At 39.6% G+C, this 14,394-nt stretch overlaps 1 protein-coding gene across 1 annotated transcript in view; it reads left to right on the forward strand.

The window, feature by feature from the left end:
* MAPKAP1 (MAPK associated protein 1) overlaps positions 1-14,394 on the forward strand; it is a 243,964-nt gene that overhangs the window by 100,483 nt on the left and 129,087 nt on the right. The window contains 1 exon segment of the mRNA XM_032308575.1: positions 8,374-8,546. Within this exon segment, the coding sequence (XP_032164466.1) occupies positions 8,374-8,546 (173 nt within the window).

Below are 14,394 nucleotides of genomic sequence, written 5' to 3' on the forward strand. Positions count from 1 at the left end.
CCCTGAGTGACAGAGTGGAAGAAAGCCCTAACTGAGCTGGGACATGGAGTAAGAGACAAGCTGGCGAAGAAAATCGGCCTTGGACGTGAGGAGCTTCAGGCTCCAGCCCACATTTGCAGAGCCATCAAGTCATGCGGAGGCCGTGGGACGTGAACCCTGGAGTCTGGTTGGTCTTCATGAATTACATTTGTGTCGAGGAATCATTTTGCTACAGGGAGTGCTTCTCTTTTTGTTCTGAAACCAGAATTGGGGGCATTCCTTGATTTAGAGGCTGCTCTGGAGAGTGTTGTTCAGCTCCAAAATTTGTCAGCTCATTGTAAGTTTCTTACTTTTTATTATTTTTTTTTAAATAAAAATTATTTAGCCTGCCATAGGAAGGTGTCTGAGTTATATTTTCGGCTTATTTTTTCCAATAGCCTGTCACAGCACCGGGCACATAGTGTGTTCTTAATAAATTTTGCCAGATGACTTAACATAGACTACATTTTCAAAACCGATCCTCTCTTTCTCTTACCTAAAACTCTTAAGTGCCGTATGGTGGTTCTTTATATCCTTTTTAGTTTATAACTGTAACATTTACTGTATTTCTGATTGAAAAGTAATACATGCTCATCATAGAAAATGCAGAAAAATACAAAGTAGAAAATTAAAATCACTCACAATCCTATGTCTCAGAGAGAACTCCAGTTCATTTTTTTGTGTATTGGTATGGTATATTTTTAAATACAGTAAGCATCTTTTCCTTAGGTTAACGGTTCTGTTGAATGGAAGGGTTTCTTTCTTTCTTTTTTTTCTTTTTTTTAAACCTAGGCCTTTGCCAACCCCTTTTAGTCTGGGTTACTTCTGAGCTGTCATGACGGCCTGTACCTTCCCCCTCTTGAAGCTTTTATCACATAGTACAGTGTAGCTCTTAGACTGTGACTTTGATGAGGGTCTATCTGCATTGAGTCTCACTTGATTTTGTCTTCAGAGTCCAACACGGTGTTTCAGTGGGTGTTCGTTGCATGCCTAAGTGACTGAGAAAGATGATGCCAACCCATTTTCCCCTATCTCTGTATTGACCACTTCTTTGTGCTCTATTTATGCCTCCATGTCTCCAGTTCTGTATTGTTGAACGCGTAAGTTGCCATGCAGTGAAACTGTATGATATGATCTTTGTTTATCGCTATTTGCTTTTTAATAGTTAGATGTTAGGTATTTGGAATATTGCTTGCCTTGATATGTGATGAATACTTTTAATCCTTTGGTCACCTTTTTTTTAATAAGTTAATTACTTTCTATTATGTTGATGGATTGTTTTATGTTTTAGATGATTCCCTCTAAATATTGCAGCACGGGGACTATTAGGTAGAGCTAACTGCCACCACCTTGAGTTTTTTCAGAAGAGGTTCCTTATTAAAAAATACATAATTTCAGTGTTTGTCCAAGGTACTTTTTCCCATCATCAGTGCCTCAAGATGGAATTAGAAGATTAAAAAGATAAAGTGCTTCATTCATTTAATAAGTATCTACCATATTTATTCTCACAGTTTTCCCCACACTTGCTATTTCACTATAGAGGATAAAGGGATTCATAGACGCACCGTGTAACCATCTGCCCTGCAGTCAGCTGACAGTGGCAGAATTCTCTAGAGTCTTGGTCTCCTAACACTTCTCCTTGGGCAACTCCTCCGAATTCACTCCGTTTGTAGGAGACTGCTTTAGGCACTTGGTCTCCTAACACTTCTCCTTGGGCAACTCCTCCAAATTCACTCCGTTTGTAGGAGACTGCTTTAGGCAGTGCTTTGGATGTGTTTATGAGGTCAGTGTGGGAGGGAGGGATTCAGGTCTTGGAGAGTAGAGACTGATTACATTTAGATGAACTTTATATATGTTTATAAAAAAATAAAAAATAATGAGACAGTTTAAAAAGAAAGAGAGAGAAGAACTTTAGAGAAAGAAGTCACTGGTATTTGAAGTAGGGGCTTTGAAGTCAGGCATGAGTTTGAGCTCTGCTCTTCCACTTTGGTTGTGGGAGCTTGAGCAGATGACTATAGCCTTATAAGCTTTAGTTTTCTCCTCTATAATATTAGGGTCATGATAGAATTCTGCCTGTTATAGTGATTTTGAGTATTAAATGAGGTAATTTACGCAAACATTTACCAGAGCTTATTTAACAGTTAGCTCTAAATAAATGCTAGCTCTTATTGTAATAATAAATATTATTATTAGGGCTCCTTGCAGCATCCGTCTTTGTCCTCCTGTGACTGTGTAATTGGCCTGAATAATAGAAGTGGGTCTGATTTTAAAACCTAGGCTCTTTCTGGCGCACTGCTGTGCATTTCTAACACACTTTACAGTTTGTGAAACACATTCACATTTCTCATTGTGATTCCTCTAGCCCCTCAGCCCCAGTTCTACCAAAGGAAAAGGAGGAATATACCATATTGGGCTGGGTCTGAAAGGGGGTTGAGAAGAAAGTGGTAAGAGGGCAATATACCCACTTCAAAAAGCTTATTTTAATTTTAACCCTGGGGTTGCCTGACAAGGTCAAAACGCTTGCTATTTAGAGACAACTTAGCTAGCTTTTGGAATTACTGTTTCCCAGCTGAAAAACATGCATGGTACCTTTGTGCATGCAGGAGTGAGAGAGAGAGAAAGAGCATTGTTGTAAGAGAAGTACTTTTTTTTTTTTTTTAAGATTTTATTTATTTATTTGACAGAGAATTCACAAGTAGGCAGAGAGGTGGGCAGGGGTGGGGGAAGCAGGCTCCCCACTGAGCAGAGAGCCTGACGTGGGGCATGATCCCAGGACCCTGAGATCATGACCCGAACCAAAGGCAGAGGTTCAACCCACTGAGCCACCCAGGTGCCTCAAGAATTACTTTTTTTTACTATTTGTTTGATGGCAGGCAAGACTAAAAAAAAGTCTAGTAAATCTAATGTTAGATTCTAGGTCATAAGAGAAGTGGAATTTCTCTAAAAGTTTTAAAAACTGATTTTATGTATTTCCTTACCCTAGTTCTGATCTTTTTTTTTTTTTTTCTTCTTCCCATCCTAGAGTTAGAATGTTAAAGATGGAACCACTTGATTTCTCAAGTACCTCCATCTCCATCCACTACCAGGAAACAGACTCATAGAGGAAGATGGATGGTTGGATGGATGGGGGAAACTAACATTTATTGAGTTATTGCCATGTTGTCCTGGTAGGCATTTTGAGTCATCCGTGCATTCATTCCATAGTTCAACAGATTTTTTTGGAGAGCTGTCTGTGCACCAGGCACAGTGCTAGCCATTGTGTATAGAGAAGTCAACAAAGCAGACATTATTATGGCTGCTCTCATAGGAGGTCAAAGGCCAGTGAGGAAGACATACACTGAAGGTGTACATAAATACATAATATCCAATTGTTAAGTGCTATGAAGGAAATGAACAGCTTATGGGTAAGAAAGTAGCTATGAGAGGGGCTTTCTACAGGATTATCAGTGAAGGATTCTCTGAGGAGTTGTCATATGAGCTGAGCTTTTAGTAATAACAATATTAATAACTAATAATAATCCTCACAAGAGTTCTCTGATAGGTAGGTTCTGTCATTATCATTTTACATATGAGACAGTGCAGGAACAGAGAGATTAAGTAACCTGCCCAGACCCGTACTTTAGAGAATGCAAACGTCATGAGAAAGAATAACATTTGCTGTGTTCTAGAAAGTGGGAGAAACAGGTGTATACACACACACACACACACACACATATACACACACTGGGGGCACTTCTAGAAGGCTGGCGTAGCTGAGCTATGACAAGCAGGCCAGGGAGCAGCAGTAAATGATGTTGGAGAGTTAGGTAGAGATCAGATCATGCAGTGCTTTGTTGGACACTGCAGGAAATTTGGATTTTATTCAGAGTATCATGTGAGCACTCATTGAAGGAATTTAAGCAGAGGTGTAATATCCAATTTGAGTGAAAAAAAAAAATCCAGCTTGTGTTTCAAGAACAAATTGAAGTAGATAAGCGTATAGGAGGTCAAGAATTTATTAGAACAATCCAGGTGAAACTTCATGGTATTTTGGTGGCAGTGGAGATGCAGAGAAGTGGGATGGTTTTGAAATACAGATTTTTCGATTTTTAAAGTTGAGTTAAAATTCCCATTACATAGAATTTACTGTTTTAATGACCTTAAAGTGTATAGTTTCATGGTTTTCAGTATATTCCCAATGTTATACCGCTATCACCACTATCTAACTCCAGAACAATTCCATCACCGCAAAAAGAAACTTCATACTTCTCAATACCCTGTACCTCACCCCCCCTGCCAGTATCCTGACAACCATTAATCTTTTTGTTTTTATAGATTTGCCTAATCTGGACATGTCATATAACTGGGTTACTTTTTATGAAATGGCTTCCTTCTCTTAGCATGATGTTTTCAAGCCTCACCTATGTTATAGAATGTCAGTACATTGTCCCCTTTTATGGCTAAGTAATATTCCATTGGTTTCATTTTTGCCTGTCTGTCCATCAGTTGATGGATGTCTGGATTGTTTCCATTCTTTGATCGTCATGAATAATGCTGTTGTGTACACTTATGTACACATTTTCAGTTCCCTTGAGTACACCTAGAATGGAAATGCTGAGTCTTATGGTAACTATATGTTTAAGTTTTGAGAAACTGACAAATTATTTTTCCATAATGGCTGCAGCATTTTACATTTTCACCAACAATGTATGAGGGTTCTAACATCTCCATATCCATGCTAATCCTTCTTGTTTGTTCTGTTAAAAAAAAAATTATAACCATCCTAGTGAGCTTGAAGTGGTTTCTCATTGTGATTTGGATTTGGCATTTCCTTAATGAATAATGACGTTGAACATTATTTCATGTGTTTATTGGCCATTTGTATATTTTCTTTGGAGAAATATCTATTCAAGTTCTTTGCCCTTTTAAAGATTGGAGGGGTCGCCTAGGTGCTTAGTGGGTTTAAGTGCCCAGTTCTTCATTTTGGCTCAAGGCATGATGTCAGGATATGAGATTTAGCCCCTCCTCAGGCTCCACACTCAGCAGGGAGTCTGCATAGGATTCTCCTTCTTCCTCTCCCATTGCCCCTCCCCCTGCTCTTTCTCTCTTTCTCACTCAGATAAATAAATTAAGTCCTTAAAGATTGGATTGTTTGTCTTTTTATTGTTGAGTCATAAGAACTGTTTATATATTCTGGGTACTAAATTTTGTCAGCTATTTGATTGGCAAATATTTTTTCCTATTCTGTGGATTGTCTTTTTGCTTTCTTGATAGTGCTTTTGAGACACTAGTTTTCAATTTTTATAAAGTCCAGTTTATTTTATTTGTTGCTTCTTTTGGTGTCATGTTAAAGAAATTATTGCCTAATCAAAGGTCGTGAAAAAGTTACACCTATATTTCCTTCGAAAAGTTTAACAGTTTTAACCTTAAACTTAGCTCTTCGATCCATTTTTTTAAAAAGATTTTATTCATTTATTAGTCAGAGAGAGAGAGAGCACCAGCAGGGTGAGCGGCAAGCAGAGGAAGCATGTTCCCTACCGAGCAAAGAGCCCCATGTGGGATCCCAGAATCTGCGATCATGATCTGAGCCAAAGGCCGGAACTTAACTGGCTGAGCCACCTAGGAATCTCAGTGCATTTTGAATTAATATTTGTATATGATGTGAGGTAGGGGGTCTAAATTCATTCTTTTGTGTGTGGCTATCCAGTTGTCCCATTTGCTGAAAAGATTATTTTTTTCTCTATGGAAATACATTTTTGCAGTAGACACTAGAACTTACTAAGAGGGTAGGTAGAAAACAGGAAGAAGAAAGAAGAATTTATTACTGATTTAAGCAGCTGGATTAGTGGTAGTAGCATTTCCTGAAATGAGGGAGAGTGTTGTTATTTGGGGTGGAATGGAGTGAGGAATAATGAAAAGTTCAGATTTGAACTTGAGTTTCAAAGTTTGTGATACTTTTCTACATATTGTATAGACAGTTTGATGTATGAATTTGGAATTCCAGGGAGAAGTTTGAGATGAAGATAAGATTTGGGTGTTGACAGAATGTAGATTGTACCATAGCTTTGGGGTTGTGAGATACCTAGGGAAGAAATATACAGAGAGACAAAAGAGAGCCCAATCTAGAAGCCAAGGAGTGCTAACAAACAGAGACTATATAGGTGAAGAAATCTGCAAAGCAGACTGAGAATGAGAGACCAGAGAGCACTGAAAAAACCAAGAGTGTATATCATGGATGCCAAAAGAGTAAGAGGTTGATATTGTAGGAGAAGGGTGAAGTAAGTAAAGGGATTAAAGTCCTTGTGAAAGTAAGAGCCAAGGGGGCACAGAATATTAGTAAAGAGATTAACCTTTAATGAGATAAGTGACACTCTGGTGTAGGAGGAGGTGTATGTGGTTAAATTCAGGTTAAGTTTGTGAATTTAATTATGGGAGGAAAATTCCTTTCTGAAAGGTCTTCTTTTCTTAATGAAGAGTAAGAATATTTCTCATCTGTTGGCAGTATATGAGCAAAGGATAGGAGCTGAGGTCATGGCGGGCTCATGAGGAGTTTGAGGAGAGAAGCAGAAGTATGCAGGGGTGGTCTCGCATGCATGGGGTGCAGATTGGATCAGGAGCTGTAATAGGCATGCTATCCAGTGTTGAGTGTTTGAGGTTTATCATCATGAATTTACAGTCAAAACAATTTGTGCAGTTACAGGATTTTTCTCCAGCAGTATTTGGTTGGGGAGTACAGAGGTTTGGGTTTATCCAAGGCTGGCATTCTGCCAGTTGAGTCCCATGGAGGAAGAGAGTATTAAAACTGTATTTACAAAGGAATGATTATAATGGTTGATCATGTAATCTCGAGGGCGTTATTGGGAAATAATGGTGACATCATTCATAGTGGTGGATCAGTAAATTGTGTGTTGAAGAATTTGGGGGACTACTTGAACAAGTGAGATGAAAGTATATTAAAGTATAGTTACTGAATAGATGTTCTAATTTGAGATTTTGGAGTTGGTACAGATCCCTGGTGTACCCACTGTAAGTGATTGAAGGCAGAAGAGATAAAAACACATGGGATGACATGGTCTAGGGATTGAGACACTTGGGTATTACATGGATTTTCCTTTAGATGGGATTGCCAAGAATGATGATAGTTGTTGGGGTGGAAAGAAGACTCCTCAGTGAGAGAGAAGCATGCCTGGAAGGTTGGTGGATAACAGAAACAAAAAAGTAGGAGGAAAGGTTAGTATAGTTGGAGGGCTTGGGTCTCAAAGCAACAGGGAATTTTGCAAGAAAGGAGAAATAATAGTTTAGAAATAGTGGGGACAAGAATACCTGTTCAACATCCTAGCCTTGAGGACTTGGGTTTAAAAAAGAAAAATACAGAACAGTCTTCTGGACAGCAGAGGAAGCAGTATCCTCAGTGACTAGCAAGTTTCAATTAAGACAAAGCGGTAGAAGGAATGTTTAAAAAAATTTTTTTTTTAAATAAAAGAAATGATTTAGGGTGCCTGGGTGGCTCAGTTGGTGACTGCCTTCAGCTCAGGTCATGATCTTGGAGTCCTAGGATCGAGTCCTGCATCGGGCTCCCAGCTCCATGGGAAGTCCACTTTTCCCTCTGACCTTCTCAGCTCTCATGCTCTCTTTCACTCTCTATCTCTCAAATAAATAAATAAAATCTTAAAAAAAAAAAAGTGATTTATGGAAGTTTGCTGATTAGTGCAGGAGTTTCAGAGGGTAGTGAAAGTTTCAGGAGGGAGAATAAGGGTGTGGGAGGAATTGAGTATGTATAGGGCAGTTTGGGTATTGTTGTTAGGACAATAATGTAAGACCAAGGATCCTTGAACTTTAATGCAGATGACTGAAATAAATAGGTGTACTGCATAAGGGAATTAGCCCCCCTAGGCTCTGAGAAGGCAAGCCCTTGGTTCCAGTGCTGCAGGCCTAAATGCTTCCTCACACATGGAGTGTGGCAGCTTCCCGATGCAGCTAATTCCAAAGTTTCAAGGAGTGGTGTAATTTTCAGGGAGAGCAGATGATGTCAGGGTCTAATGGTGACTTGTCCAAGGCCACACCATATAAGTAGCAAAGCACATTTCCTGACACCAAACATAGGTTTGCTCATGACTTTTAATTTGTTTATTTTGGTTGTAGTGCTCATTTACCTTATTGCAGGCAGAGCTGGACCTATTAGACCATTAGAAAGTGAAAATTAAAGGGGAAAAAAAAACCCTTAAGACAGAGTTTCCACTTTGGGGCCATTTCAGGCTCTGGAGGTGGTCTGTGCCAAAAGGATAAGAAATGACTGGTGAGTAGTCATTGTGGCCCAGTGGCATCTGCATGACCATGACTGTGTGCTTTACTCTCATGCATGTGTTCCTTCCACAGGGTCATGTAGGCACAACAGCAACCAAGAAGATCGACGTCTACCTCCCCCTGCACTCGAGCCAGGATAGACTGCTGCCAATGACCGTGGTGACAATGGCCAGCGCCAGGGTGCAGGACCTGATCGGGCTCATCTGCTGGCAGTACACAAGTGAAGGACGGGAGCCGAAGCTCAAGTAATCCTTCCTCTTTTTGGCTGCTCTAGTTCTGGCTGTCTTCTGGCCACCCCTGCTGCATTCTGGGCACAGTCTGTCTTTCTAGGCATTGGCCTGGGAACCAGATGTCCACGCGGATCCAGGTCAGGTCACTCACCAGATCTTGTCACTCACCCAGATCTGGGTCTGTGTATCTCAGGCTTATCTCAGAGAATCTGCTTATGAAGTAGACTGATGAGTTTGTAAATGTAGACTTGAAGAAATATATTTTAGCAGTTTTCAAACCCTTTAATGATGCTTGCTGGTTGAAGTTGCATGGGAGGCCATAGGAAGGAACTAATATTTGTTGAACACCTACCATGAGTTGGACACTAATGCTGAACTCTATGTACCAAATTTCTTGTTTAATTCTCATGGCTCTCTGTGAGGTAAGCATCATGATCCTTATTCTGCAGAGGAGGAAATTCAGAATCAGAGAATTGACATTTACTGAAGGTCACACCAATGGGAGATGGCATGATCAAGATTTGACTTCTGGTCTGTTTGATGCTAAGGTTTTTGGTATTATTTTCTTTTGGTGTGAATTACAGTCTTCTTTGTCAGTGGTATGGTTTTTTCCTCAGTTTCTAAGCTCTGTTATGATTAAATTATTTTATTAAAAGTGTAGCACTTGAATAGACTCGTGCCCGTATATCATAACCCGAACACCAAAATGCTTTGCCATGTTGCTTCTCTACTTAAATGTCTCATCAGATAGCCAGCCTCTTCTAGTTTCCTGTGCTCTCTTGAGCAGTAAGGTTAGGGTCAAAATATAGTGGGTGCCTTCATTTTGGAATGGATTCTTATGGAGACTTTTCCTTCTCTTAGAACAGTCCATTCTGTGGTCAGTTGTTTTGTTATTTCTTTCTTCTTGAGGTGCATTTAATTTGTACTTAAATTATTCTTTGGGGGCACCGGGGTGGCTCAGTCAGTTGAGCATCCAGCTCTGGATTTCAGCTCAGGTCATGATCTCAGGGTTGTGAGACTGAGCCCCACATCAGGCTGTGGGTTCAGGGTGGAGTCTGCTTGGAATTCTGTCTCTCCCTCACCCTCTGTCCCTCCCCCTGCTCATGCACACGCTTTCTCTCTCTCTATTTTTAAAATAAATAACATCTTTTAAAAAATAAGTTATTCTTTCAAGTTCTTATGACATTGCCCTCCACTTTGCCTGAATAAATTGTGAATATAAAGATCATCTTTACTGCTTCTATGGCAATAGAAACCTTTCAGCCAAGCCTTTTCAACCACGTAGGCTCAGAAAAGGGTTGAGTCAACAGCTCGGCCCAAGGCTGACCTACAATGTTATCCTTTTTTTCAACATGAAGTAGAAGCAAGAAAACAGGGAAAGGACCCAAAGTGCTAGGGAATTTGTGCATGTCTGAGTTAACTAAGATATTGCTTAGTGCAAGCACTGAGACCAAGAGACACACAGGGCTGCCCAGAGTTACACAGCTAGTAGTGAACAGAGTCAGGAGTCTTAACTGTGACATAATGTTATGGATGAGGAAACTAAAGCTCAGAGAGGCTAAGTAACCTTCCTAAATCACACAGTAAGTGGCAGAGCTGGCGTTAAAACCTGGGGATCTCTGGCTTCAAAACCCTAGCTGTTCTGTGTTACATTATACTCCCTACTCTAGTATTATGGATGATATTAAAATATTCACTGAATCCATACTTACTGGAGGCACAGTGCTAGATCTTGGCATACAGAAATGAAAATGGCACTTCGTGCCAGCAGGTAGCCTACTGTTTAAGGTAAATAGGCAATAGTAGTATTTTCCAATAGCATGTGAAATCGGGTTCTGTGAGAACATCTGACCCCATAGTCGGGGGTGAGAGTGGAGTCCTGAAGAGCAGCTTTGATGAAGTGACACCTGAGCTGAAACTTGAAGGAGTAGGGAAAAGTGACGCGGAGAGGTTGAGAGGAGGGTGTTCTAAAACAGAGGGCACAGCATGGACTTTGTTGTGATGGTCCTTTCAATTCAGGCTTTGAACTCTGTATTCCATTCCAAATACATAGCAGTGATAAATGATATATGTTATTGACATACCTGGACTTTAATAACAAGATAAACATGCTGGTAGACTAAAAACAGAACCAGGTATGGAAATAGGCAGTATGTGCAGGGAGTCGGTTCTTTTAGGATGGCACTTCCCAGAGAACATGTTGTGAATAAGTTTACTGGGGTGTGAAATATTGACTGTTATCAGGCTTCAGGTAGCTAGGCAGGGCCTGGGGTTCTCAGAGTCCCCAGCTGTCATTTCTGGGAGGAAAAGTCTCATCTGTTTACCCACATGTGGTACACATACTGTTGCTTTCAAAGCATGCCATCATGTCAAAAGAGTGGACAACACTGCTTGAGGGTATGGAGACCAAAGGAACTTCATGCCTGGATCAAGACCAGTGGAAGTCTCACTGCTGTTAACTAGAAACTGGGATGGTACTGTCCTCCTTATGAGAAGAAACTGAGCAAAGCTGCCTGGGTCTGTGGCTTGTTCAAAGTTGTGTTTCTGGGGCGGAGGGGGAATAGAGATAGCAGTGCAGCTGGGACCTGGCGGTGACATGACTGGCTTTACGATAGCCCTAGTGTTTCCAAGGGATGGGAACCCTGAGCTGCCAGGATAAGAACCTGGTTCTAGAGTGAAGGTCTCTGCTCTTCACTGGTGGGGATGGGGATGGCGGATGGGGATGGAGGATGGTGCAAAGCTGTTTAAGAACAGGAAGGGAGGGAGAGAGAGAAAGAGAGAAACTGTTCCTATTCAAGAAGAACTAGCAAATTAAGACTCCCAAACAAATAAATGTAATGAGTATTAAAAAAGACAATAATCAGGAGATGAATTCACTCACAAGAAAATACAGTAAGCATTCTAAAAATCAACTTCAAATAAATATGTTTAAAATCATCAAAGAGATGAAGGGATAATGTCCATGGTAAATGTCTAAGAAATAGTGAAAGAAAACCAAGCAGATGAGAATTAAGGGATGGATTTAGAAGAGAACCAGTTACAAGTACTGGAAATATAAAAGGTATTTGTTAAAGTAACAAAAAGTCATATGGGGTAAACTCTAGACTGGGTACAATTAAAGAGGGACTGAGTTGAATGATAGTACCAGTGATTTCAGTTACTAACCTGGAGTGTAACACAGAGAGATAAAGAGATACAGAGAATGAAAGATGAGTGAGTTAAGAGACATGGAGGAAAGATGGAGAGCCTCCCACTAGTGAGGCAGAGAATGGAGGGAACCATGTATGGGGAACCATGAATGGAGAAACAGTATTTGAAGAGATAATGATGCCAGAGTATTTCCCAGATTGCAGGAAGATATGAATGAGTCTTCATATTAATAGCACATATAAACGAAATAGAAGAAGGTTAGCCTTTTCAGCGAATGCTACTAGAACAGCAAGACATCATAAACCAAAAAAGTCAACCTAAACCTCATCTATCTTGTATAAAATTAGTTCAAAAATGAATTGAGATTGAAATGTAAAACTTTAAACTTTAAGGAGAAAACAGAGTAGAAAATCTTTGGGACCAAGAGCTAGATGAAGAGTTCTTACACATGACACTGAAAGCAGGATCCATAATAGAAAACAAAATGATCAGTTGGATTTCATCAAAATTAAGAACTTTTACAAATGATCTTTATTTCCTTTCCATTCCAGAAGCTGTCAGGCAGCCATTCTGCCTCTCCTTTCCCATGGGCCGTAGTCTTCATCCAGCTTCACCTGGCCAAGGGAGATGGAGGGTGGGGGTGAGGTTGGGGAAATGAACCCTTTGCAGAGAGTCAAAACAGTAGAATTTAAGGCAAAAACACATCAATAGACATATTTTGGTAAACTGTATAATGAAAAAAGAGACACAGCCCACCAAGATTATAATATGCCCCTAGTCCCAAAAAATTTTAAGGGAATTGAAAGGCAGCGTTGAGTGATTGACAGTCCTAATAGGAAACTCTGATGCATTCCTATTGAAACCTGATAGATAAAGCAGATGAAAAAGTAGTAAGGACAAGGAAGATTCAAATCGTTTAATTAGCAATTCTGACCCCCCCAAAATGGAGATTGTCTCTTATAGTAGTTTGTAAGCCTCTGAAATTGAGTACATCTTATTAAGATTTATATTCCTGAGATATCTAACACATTCACATTTTTTAGTAGTTGCTTTATAAGTATATTTTGAATTACAAAATTACATTGAATCTGAATAAACCATTGGTTCTTTGAAATTTTTTATAATTCTTATGTGATGGTGGATTTCTCGGTTTTGTTTGTTATTAAGACAATTTATAAAATAAATACCTGGAATCTCTTCCTGTCGGGCAGTACAGTGCAAGGTATTTTCTTCTAGCTTATTTGTACTTAAGTGTTGGAATAGATCCTTTTTTTAAAAAATTAATTTATTTATTTTCAGCATAACAGTATTCATTATTTTTTCACCACACCCAGTGCTCTCCAGTACAATTCGTGCCCTCTCTAATACCCACCACCTGGTTCCCCACCTCCCCACCTCCCCACCTCCCCATCCCCCTCCCCTTCAAAATTCTCAGATTGTTTTTCAGAGTCCATAGTCTCTCATGATTCACCTCCCCTTCCAATTTACCCCAACTCCCTTCTCCTCTCTAATTCCCCATGTCCTCCATGCTTTTTGTTATGCTCCACAAATAAGTGAAACCATATGATAATTGACTCTCTCTGCTTGACTTATTTCACTCAGCATAATCTCTTCGAGTCCCGTCCATGTTGCTACAAAAGTTGGGTATTCATCCTTTCTGATGGAGGCATAATACTCCATAGTGTATATGGACCACATTTTCCTTATCCATTCATCCATTGAAGGGCATCTTGGTTCTTTCCATAGTTTGGTGACCGTGGCCATTGCTGCTATAAACATTGGGGAACAGATGGCCCTTCTTTTCACGACATCTGTATCTTTGGGGTAAATACCCAGGAGTGCAATTGCAGGGTCATAGGGAAGAACAGTGTGGAGATTCCTCAAGAAATTAAAAATAGAACTTCCTATGACCCTGCAGTTGCACTCCTGGGAATAGATCCTTATTTGATCTTTTCTACTGAGTTAGCTGTGTGAAGAGCTCTTCATTCACAGGAGGCCTAAATTGCTAGATGCATGGTTTCAGTCTGGTTGTTAAGCAAACCATTTATTTAGGAATATTATTCTCCTGTCTCTGGGCCTTGTAAACTGTCAATGGTAGTAGGGTTTGGCCCCTTAATTTGGCTAGAATTTTTGGCTTCCTTTGCTCTTATACCTGTGACTCTTGAGCAAGATGGAATGTGATACTTAAGCTAATTCCCTGCTTCTTTTGATACAGTGATTTTAGGGAAAACATTTGCAAGAAATGAACCTAAATCATTTCAGTCTCTAGGTGGTTGAATTTTTTAATTTAGACTTTGTTATTTGGATTCATGTTTATTGAATTTTCATCAGAAAATGTGGCCTATAAAATTTCTGCTTAGACATTCACTTATATTTGGGAGGCTTACTACACAATAAATTTTTTATAAATATTTTGTGGATTCTGGAGATATATTCTCTATGTTAGAGAATTAAGTGTGTTCTTTTTAAAGCAATATCTTTAATTACTGTTATCTTCTTATATTTTTGACTATTTGGTCTGTGGATGATTAAGAGAAGTGGATTAATGTTTCCATTTTCTTGTTTGTTTCTGTCAGTTTCTCCTGACATTTCAGCAGTTTCCACTTTACATATTTCAGCACCCAACAGTATTCATGCATTTTGTATCTTATTTTGAGTTCTACTTTTTTCAATATAAAACAGTCCTGTTTGTTTTATGTATTGTGTACTGCCT

Source organism: Mustela erminea, chromosome 12 (assembly GCF_009829155.1).
Source record: "Mustela erminea isolate mMusErm1 chromosome 12, mMusErm1.Pri, whole genome shotgun sequence".
Taxonomy (NCBI): Eukaryota; Metazoa; Chordata; class Mammalia; order Carnivora; family Mustelidae; genus Mustela; species Mustela erminea.